The sequence below is a fragment of the Bacillus rossius genome, chromosome 1 (genome assembly GCF_032445375.1).
Source record: "Bacillus rossius redtenbacheri isolate Brsri chromosome 1, Brsri_v3, whole genome shotgun sequence".
NCBI classification, from domain to species: domain Eukaryota; kingdom Metazoa; phylum Arthropoda; class Insecta; order Phasmatodea; family Bacillidae; genus Bacillus; species Bacillus rossius.
The window spans coordinates 290499001-290509445 of NC_086330.1; the positions used below are offsets into that span (position 1 = coordinate 290499001).

General features: G+C 42.1%; 1 protein-coding gene across 2 annotated transcripts; it reads left to right on the plus strand.

Moving 5' to 3' along the window:
• Positions 1-6452: 6452 nt before the first annotated feature.
• LOC134527729 (endo-polygalacturonase-like) lies at positions 6453-9568 on the plus strand. Of its 2 annotated transcripts, none has more exons than XM_063360647.1 (2): positions 6453-6554; positions 8246-9568. In XM_063360647.1, the coding sequence occupies exon 2, from the start codon at positions 8261-8263 to the stop codon at positions 9500-9502; it is 1242 nt and encodes a 413-aa protein (XP_063216717.1). In that variant the 5' UTR covers positions 6453-6554; positions 8246-8260; the 3' UTR covers positions 9503-9568. The 2 variants fall into 2 exon arrangements, with proteins under 2 accessions (XP_063216717.1, XP_063216718.1); XM_063360648.1 differs by having other exon boundaries at positions 6506-6611.
• Positions 9569-10445: the final 877 nt, after the last annotated feature.

Consider the following 10445-nt stretch of genomic DNA (forward strand, 5'->3'; position numbering starts at 1 on the left):
TCAGCGATGCTAGCAGGAAGGATTGTGTGCGGTCTCATGTGATAGACGGCACAGTTTCCAGGTTCGCAACAATCTACCAGCTGCTGAGTCGGTTCGTAGGACACAGGAAAGTGCGCAAACTGCCAATGCTGGGCGCCTCCATCACAGGTTTCTGTATATGTATGTAGATACCCGAAATCCCAGTAGCTGTACTCGACACTGCTGAAGCTAGGTCTTGCGCTCACGTACACGTTAGCAGGATGAAACGTAAACATCTTACAGGTCGAACAACTGAAGGCACGTACATATGTACGCCATTTATATATGCAGGCTCTTAATAATATTGTGTGTGCCATTACTGCATTAACTGCGAGTTTGTACAGGCACAGACACGTTCAAACTTGTCATGTGGCTGCACGTCGTATATTGCACTAAGCTTGCGCAGGGAAGGACAGCCGTAGTCGGTCTGTAAGTCTACGATTACAACTGACACATCACACAACTTGCTCAGCCATTTCTTCTGTTCAGGTCCGGCAACGTAGATTATTTCGTTTTGAACTAGTAAATCTTCCATAGTGTTTTTCACTTGGTGGTACGGAATTTTTCCTTCGTCCCACTCTAGTCCGTGATAATATTTACATAGCCATTCATTCGACCGTTTACTTTTTCCGTCTAGTAGTTTCCACGGATACGGAGGTCGGAACGTGCGTGTTCGAGTCTTGTCTCCGGAGTTAACGCTAATTTCCTTGAGCACGAATCCATTTTGACTCTGGAAACCTTGCAGGTTGCAGTACATCTTGTCGCTAGCAATGCTCGGTCGTAACTAAATTATTATCGAAAACGAAACAGTATTTATGTCAGAAGTTTCACAAGTTTGTCTCGACAATTGTACGATGCAAGCCGATCGTGAAGTATCAGACAAAAAGCATAGGTGTTTGGTGGAATATATCCGCTAGTCGTTATCTCGATCGTACAGTCGATGATGTTTGAATTTATTCGATCATCCTGTTTGGAAACGTCAAACGCCATTAACGGAGCCTTGTTCTTGAAACTGTCGGGACTCAGTATCGGTGACTGTCTCCGCCCGTAGTAAGCTTGCTGAAACTTGGCATACATTTGATATGCTAGAAGAAATCTTCCACTTTCAAAATCCATGTTCATGTCAACGTACGGATAACTTTCACTGTTTAAAAATATTTTTACATTGCGTATTTGACAGTTATCGAATACGGAGTGACTTACTCCTGCATTGAGCTGTCTTCCGGTCTGAAGCCCGACGATGATGTATCTTGGTTTTTCCGTAGCGAAGCTGGACTTTACTATCCAATTGATACGCTGACTATGAGACAAGCCAGGATAAGTTTCCAGGCTCCAGGATCGGAATGGCACATCGAAGTTCTTGCCATTTTCTATGTTCTTCAACATCTTGACTCGTTCAACGGTGCTCACTTGGATGTGGGGCAGCATCCACTCGATAGACTGTAGTGTTAGCGAGACATCTTGAGGGTTTTCTGCAGCGGCGACAATTGCATTAATGTGCGTGTTGGCTAGAAGCAGTACGAGCTCTTGTTTCGAATTAATGATTATATGCTTGTAGTCCTCAGCGAATCCAAGAAGCATGGACAGAGGAACACAAACTTCGAACTTCCCTTCGGCATAAACCGGAAGCTTATATTCATCCTCGAGAGCCCAACCGACCATCTTTGCAGCATACAGTTCATTTGGCGTGAGCGAAAGGTAATTTTTCATAGTAGATGTTATGCCTACATCTCTCGTCTGGTCTACCTCGACGCCATTGAGTACATATGTAATGCGCTCGATTAGGTGAAGAATACCATTGCAGGATATTGACGTTGTTGTCGGGTGCGTACCATCCGCTTTTGTCAGCGTGCCTCTTATACGTAGAAATGACTGCGAAGGTAAAGTACAAATATCTTGGTGCTGTACAGCAATGCGTAGGCCTACTTCCGATGGTAGTGCGTACGGTCCGAGCAGGAAAGGCTGGTACTCGTGCAATTCCATTTTCGTAATGCTGTCATCAAATATGACCGGATCTTCCACGTTGAGGATTTCGTCTTCCATATTTACACGGCACTTGTCCAATACTGAGAAGATACTTTATGCTGTCAGGTGTTAATGCACCGATGTCTGGTAGAGAACTGTTCTTATTCACTGCAATACGATTTATTTTATAACTGTTCGGTGTTACGAACTTTATGCCCCTTCGCTTCAAGTGCAGACGTAATGTAATTTCTTCGTCTTGAAAATTCACCAATCGTCCTCGCTGGTCAACGATTCTGACGACGACTTCGTGTGCGCACTTCACGACGACTGGAACGTAAATGATACTTTGCGGTACTTCGACCAGTTTATATCCTGGCGGGACCATCGGCGAAAACTCGTGCAGCATGTTGCTTAGTCTTCTGTTGAGATACGTTCCACTTGCCAAATTACAGTTTATTCTTATGACATTCACAGGTAAAATGTTTACTGCGCGCGTAGATTCGTACGTTCTTCCTGTATCATACACCTTTGATTCGAATCCGAGCATCGTACCTATGGTGCCAGGTTTCGTAAAGTCGACATTTTCACTGCATGATAGAATGCTTTTTTGAGTGTTTGGATTTCCACGCAGTTGAAAGTCTACATCCTGTGGTAACATGTCCCTGATGTAATTTGCAATGTCATCAATTTCGTAAGAGCCAACAGGTAACTGTATTTCATGAGCGGTCCCATCGCTTATCAGGAAGCAGATCTTGCAGTTTTCCTCGTCAATGTTCGGTATGGCATTATACGTTTGAAAATCTACGAGTCCGATACACCATTCTCCGTCTAAATCCAGAGGCGGGAAATGAACCGCCCGCAGTTCAGATGCGTGACCCGTCAAGGTAAGTGTTATCGACATGACTAATAAATTATCATCACTGCACAACCTTTAAGTAGCAATTTTTATTTGTCAGCTAATTTTTGTTTGTTAAACAGCGAAGACACAAGTGTCCGCAGTTTTTTTTTATTAGGCCTCTGTTCCGTTTCGTAATTGTAAAACAACGTCGTGGACCGGCCCAGGTACTGTCGCAGTTCGGGCGGTGGGCGTAAATTACCGAAACTGTCGTAGTAAGTAGCTTTTTTTCCAGACTTTACATAGGCCACCCAGTGCGTGCAGCGACCCGCCGACGTGTCTAAATTAATGATGGCACGTTCGTGCGTTTTTGGCTTGCTGGGCAAAGAGTCTCGCATAAACACGCCTCGGAAATTTGGTATTTTAAGTTTGCGTGCGTACTTTATTAAATCTACGTTGGTGAGCGGTCGTTTCGGTAGGGAACTTAGGATTTTTTCATTCGTTTCTTTTTCATGCCACGACCTGTCTTGTGAGGTTGCAAGTACAGTCCTGCGCCGTTTTTTTTTACCGATGGCAATGGCTTCCATGCTGGCATTGTGTCGCTGTGCTTCTTTTAACTGCTTGCGTTCATTCTTCGAAGTGTTGACTGCCCGCACTATACCGCTCGTTGCACCGATGAGGCCGCCGAGAGCACCCAATGCAGGCAAAAGCAAAGGAAGAAATCCTCCTATAATCTTGTTGTCGAGAGTCTGTAATTTTTGCTTGGCTTTTTGCACGCCTGCACCAGTCTTGCGTTTGGTCTTGCGTGAGTTAGTTTTTGACTTGATGGAGCTGGCTCGACGAGCACCCAGTCCTAATTTCGTCTTTGCCTTCATGACTTTGGAAACGCCCCACGCTGCGATTTTCTCTCCTAGTCCCGCGTTCGACGATTTACTTATATCTTCGGCTTCCTGTGCCAATATCTCGTCGGCCCGGTGTCTGGATTCCAGATCCTTGCTTAATGAATATGCGATATCGTGCTGCTTGCACTTTTCGTCGAGAGAATTAATGCCCACGTCACCGCGAGCTAACCTTTTCGCTAGTTTAGTGCCGGGGCCGCAGAATCTGTAGCCGGGAATGTGTAGCTCGAATGGTAGATTGTTTATCAGCGAGTTCACGAGTCCTGCACCGATGTGTTTTTTGTTCTTACCTCTTCGAGTCATTACGCACAACTGACCAGAAAGTACAAATGTGTTTGATTTTATACAATTTCTTTAGTACAATGCAGGTCGTCAAGCAAGACGTGTGTTTGCCCGTGCGCATTACGCAAGACGATGTATTTAGTGCGTGTGAATCACGACATGGCTTACTGTTGCCTTCTGCCGTACGTTGCATAATGGCGGGTCCGTCCAACTGCGGCAAAACGTGTGTTCTGCTGAGTTTACTGGAGGAGTCAAATGGTCTTCGGTTCGAGAACGTTTACTTGTATTCCAAGTCGTTGCAACAGCCAAAGTACCAGCACCTAGCTACTGTTCTACGGTCGGTGGATGGTCTGGAGTATTTTCCGTTTAGCGATAATACCGATGTGGTGTCTACCGACGAAGCAAAGCCTAATTCCGTGTTTGTTTTCGACGATGTAATGTGCGAGAAACAAGGCATAATACAAGAGTACTTTTCCATGGGCAGACACGCCAAAGTAGACTGCGTTTACCTGTGTCAGACGTACAGTCGTATTCCAAAACATCTCCTACGAGACAACGCGAATGTCATAGTTTTGTTTCGCATAGACGAACTTAATTTACGCCACGCTTATGATGATCACGTCAACACCGACATGACATTCCATGAATTCAAAGACATGTGCTCCTTGTGTTGGAAAGAAGAACACGGATTTCTAGTCATCGTAAAGGACTGGCCGCTATATAAGGGCAGGTACAGACGAGGTTTCGATCAGTTTATCGCCAAACATGAGTCATAGCATTTCGAAATTCGGTCGTAGCAGTCGAGACTTACGTACTGCTCTCAAGTCTCATGACGACGTTATCCACACATACATTTCGCTACTGGCTCAAAAAGTAGACAGTGTGAAAAAGGAATTACTAGAGTATCTCGTTGCCATCGACCAGCGTGTGGAAGCCTCGGATTCACGCATTCGCGACATGATCGAAGTATCGAATGCACAAAGACGTGACGATCTGAGGACTTTTCAAAGTAGTCTGAAAGCATCACTATCTCACTTGTCAACAAATTCAGATTTAACCAAACACAAGAAAGAAGTTTCTGTGAAAGAATAAAAAAGTATAAAAGGAGGTCTTGCAATACGTTTTCAGCCAGTACAATGTCGGACCTGGCCAGTGACCTTCATCGAGCTATTCAGTCTGTTCGTGAAAAATATTTACTTGCTAGACAAACCAGTCTTGCACGTGAGATGGCAAATGAGGAGATATTTAAACCAATCACTAGCATTAAAATTACGCATTTCCAATATGGTGGTCTTGATGTCTGATAGGATGACGGTAGTAGAGGATTTAAAGTCTCTTTACGAATGTTGAACATGGTTTATTGAAATTATTTTTTACATAAAATTAAAACATTATTGCAACGATCGGGTATCGAACCGAGGACGGGAATCGATCGAATCAATCAGTATATTTATTGCCAATTTATTTAATGAATTTTGGAACTTTTCCCGAATTTCTAGCTAAATAATTACGGATTTCCAAGATGGCGGCCAAATGACAAGATGGCGGGTGTCACAGCAATAATAAATGATTACTGCACTCTAGCGGATACGAATTAAACTAACATGGCGTCGGCGCACTCTAGCCGACGATACAATGATGATGATGGCTTCCAGCATCGAAGACAAGATGGCGGTCGTGACGTCATACTAGATGATGTTATATATGCTTTGAAAAAAAGTGGTGGGAGTCAGTCTGCCAGCAGTCACCACGGGGGAAGGATCGGTCGCCATTTTTATTTTTTTTTGCCCTCGCCGGGTTCGAACCGAGGACTCCGAACTCCATGTCGTAAAAGTATATTTTTTATAAAAAAATTATTAAAATTTTATTATTTAATTTTTTTATGATTTTTTAAAAAAAATTCATTAAAATCGGATAATAAATAAAAAAGTTAAAGATGGCGACTGTAACGGAAATTGCAACGGTGACGTCATCATCCAATATGGCGGAAAACACATCTCCGGAATGTTCGAGAACACACAATTACGTCATCCAAAATGGCGGATAAAAAATGGCCGTCGGGGTCAAGGTCAAAGGTCAAGGTCACAACCATCCAAGATGGCCGCCGTGACGACACAATCCAATATGGCTGACCGACAATCCCAATCCACACCCTGAACCCTGTCCCCGGATGCCCTATTATATACTACTTAAGAGGACAGATAAAAAGAAAAAACGAAAATAGACTGAGGAAACTTAAGAATTTTCAATGTTGAATATTTTAATTTACTATCTTTTCTACCAATATTTTTCTTGTAATCTTTTTTCTTTGTATATATAATCTTTCCAATACTTGGGAAACCACCAAGATTTGCAGCTGTAAACAATTATGTCTTTATCTCCCACATACCAAGGCCTTTATCTATTCCAACAATTGGTCCTCATATTTATTGAGCAATGATAAGTTGCTTTATAAATTTGAAGGTCAAAATTTGTATGTATAAAGATCTTAAGATAGGTAATGAAAATTATTTTCAAGTAGAAAAGCAAACAGTTCATTCCACATTGCGGATACTGTGAGTGTTACGTGTTACTATTATGTTACCTGCTTAATTGACTTTGTAAGGCACTAGGTACAAATTGGTTTCCATGTCTTTTAATATTGTAATTATTATATGCTGTACATTCTACTTTCATTGTTTTACTTGCACTTGTTTCTACATGGTCGGCAGACAAAAAATTTTTAAAATCTGAAAAAACACACAGTTTGGGCCATAAATCTTGCAAACCATCAGCACAAGGGTGAAGAGAGAGAAGAGTAAGGGTAAGGGTGTCTGCTGGTTTACTAGGAAAAAACTTAAAACAAGGTTGGGCACTTATATCATATTCAACACTGGTTTCATGTGCAAAAGTTTAGAAAAGGGAAGAATGGAGAGCCACAGTAAAGGCATGTATTAAAATCTTATCAAAATAAATAATAAAAATGATGAAAAGGCTGAAACAAAGAGGAGATGCTTGCGATGAAAGGATGGATAAATTTATCTTAGTGGAACGCATTAAAACTCACTGACCAAAAGAATAATATCAGTGTTGATAAATATTTTAAAGATACACACTGCAGTATCAAATCAAAGGTGAATTTTGTCAGAACAGTTGATGCGTAACCAGGTCTGGCTGAATTGACCGTATATTGCTCTCTCTGCTGTTTGATTATGTCAGCCTCTTCAGAGCACCTTCATTTCTCGACTTCTGGCCCACACTATATATGACAGAAAGAAAAATTAACTGCACAATTTTCGGTCCCAGTGTGATTGCTAAAACAAAAAACACAGCTTTGTCCACCCATTCATGTGCACTAGCTGGTTACACTTCAGGCAGATATTTTTAGGATCTTGCTTACCATGTTTGAACAGTGCTCTCACAACAGCTATTGTCAAACTTCGAGCCATGGCCCAGTACAGGACTTAAGCAAGAATGGTACTGAATACGATTCCCCGTTAAGGCATGGAACTTTTTAATGTTTTAACAGCACTGGTAATTTGAAGGTCAGTGTACCCAACTTATAAGACTGGGGTCGTAGATTCATGCAAGTGTTTTTTTTTTTTTTAGAATTATTTTGTTTGTAAGCCATCCCCCATCAAGCCTCCTGTGAAAAAAAATTAGTTCAGTCATATTAATAAGTCACTTTTTTTTTGTCACACCAGACTTCTTAAAACTGTGAAGGCAAAGGTATTGAAGCCTCTACTCTACAAGGACTAAATTCCACTATCTTCTGTTCGTGTCCATTAAGTATAATAAGTGGGTATCGCAGTTTATGAACCAAAGGAGATGAAAGACTTATACAAAAATGTATACCGACAAGATTCTTGATTGCTAAAGTATCAATACATTATCACTTTTCATTCGACCAAATTACAAAAATCTTTTATGTAAAATGTCTTTGCTAGTAAAAAAATTTTGTACATCTTAAAATTCTTTAGTGAATTTTTCAACAAGCATAATTTTTTAACTTCTTTATTGCTTGCAACCACCCAGGAATGCCTTGATAGTAGGCACGTCCACAACTAGGGCCTAGTCCTCTTACTCACATTTTGCAATTCATACATCCCACATTCATAGCAATTTAATTAATTTGGTGTAACGTATAACCAAGCAATTTATTAAGGGAATTTCTGATCATACTCATACTGAACCAGGTACACATTTTCAAAGATGAGTATGTAAATTGATACAGTATCACATACCTGTACAATATTCTTGATTGCAGTTGTGTACTGCAAGAATGACACGCCCAGTTCCTTTCCTGATGACTGGAATCTTCGCAGTAGTGCTGGTGGCTTGTGTGGTCCACAAGGCAGCTGCAGCAGATTTGCGACACGTGACCGAACCCAAAATCCCAGCAGCCTGCATGTCCCTAATAGGGACTGGCGGTGACGAGACTGCAGTCCTCCAGAAAGCCCTCAACTCCTGCGGCAAAGGAAAAGCCGTCCATCTGGCGTCCGGTAACTTCATCTCCGGCCCACTGACCATCCCTTCCGGAGTCGGTCTGTGGATCGACAGCGGGGCGGTGCTGAAGGCCAGCTCGAACGCTAAGCTGTTCGACAAGGGCAGGAACATATGTGGCACTGTGAGCAAGGAGTACAATGGCTGTAACCCCTTGATCAGCATGATGAACGTGGTTGGCAGCGGGATATACGGCAAAGGGAAGATCGACGGCCAGGGCGGCATCAAGCTGACGGGGAAGAGTCAGAGCTGGTGGGACCTGGCCCACGAGGCACAGGTCAAGAACGAGTACCAGAACAACCCCACATTGATCGAGATTGATGCATCGAGGGACATTACGCTGTATCAAGTGGCCATCAACAATGCACCTAATTACCATGTCATCATCAATCAGTCTAACGGCACCACCATATGGGGGGTCAGCCTCTACACGCCTGCCTCAGCCCGCAACACCGACGGCATCGACCCGTCGGGATCGCAGAACATCACGATCGCCCACAGCAGCATCAGCACCGGGGACGACAACATCGCCATCAAGGCAGGACGCGGCCCGTCCAGATACATATCGGTGACCAACAACCACTTCGGCGCGGGCCACGGCATGTCAATAGGGAGCGAGACGAACGCGGGGGTTAGCCATGTGACAGTGACCACGCTCACCCAGCAGAACTCGCTCAACGGGCTGCAAATCAAGAGCGATCGCTCGAAGGGCGGTCTGGTCACAGACATCAGCTACACAGATGTCTGCCTCAGGAACGTCACCAACCCCATCGTCCTGAATACAGAGTACAGTAAAACTGCGACTGGCAACCTGATACCAGTGTACAAGGACATTATCTTCCACAACATCAGAGTGCTGACTCCGGGAAAGTTCACCTTTGATGGGTTCAGCGATGACAAACCCATCCAGGTAACACTGAAAAACGTGGTCATCACGAAAGGGTCTATTTGGGTGACAAAACACGCAAATATTACCGGAAAGTATGTTGAAGAAGCGATTAGCAGCAGTTTGCACTGTTGACGTCCTGAGTGCCATTATTTTATGTGAATATCCTATGAGTAATAAATAAAATATGAAGTATACCGATTTGAGTGTGTTTTATTTTTTTTTTCAGTTGTATTTTGGCACACCAATCTTTAAGAAATACAGATTACACTATTAAAGCCGTAACTATAGGTAGCCCAGTTTTTACAGCAGGTAAGTAAGAGACATGTTGTTTGAAATCACAAATATATAAACTATTAATGAAATTAAAAAAAAGCAATATAACTCAAGAGTTTGTTTGAACAGTTGAAAAATATGTGTGTGTTGTTGTTCAGACCTTCTGTAAAATAAACCTTATTTTGTACTTTGAATTTAATTCAGTATGTAATCCAAAAATAATTTAGCAAAACTATATAAAGACTGCATAAACCATGATCAGCTTGCACAATTAGGTAAAGATATCTAGCAAAATATCACTCAAATTAATAAATTCTTTTTTTTGTTCAACTAGAATAAAAATAAAATATAACCTTTTCTCGTAAGAAAGCCTCCACAGTCCATTGACATTAACAAAAGCATAATTTATCTAAGATAATGCCAACACGTAGGAAGATAAACTAACTAACTAACTCTTCAGCTTTATAATATTAGTAAAGATTGTTAGTTTGTTTGAACGCGCTAATCTCAGGAACCACTGGTCCGATTTTAAAAATTATTTCAGTATTGGATAGTACATTTATCGAGGAAGGCTATAGGCTATATTATACTATCAATAACATTAAGGATCCTTACTAAAAGTCCAATTTAAAATCTAATGAGTTGGAGGGGGTTAGATACAACATGCAGTACACCTATGAGTGTGTGTTGACAAAGCCGCAGGCGCTAGAAGTTTATTTCCTGTTGCCTATTAACATTGTTCCCACGCACTAGATGCCTTATCATTCTTAATTTTCCCATACAAGTAAAAAGCACCTGTGTG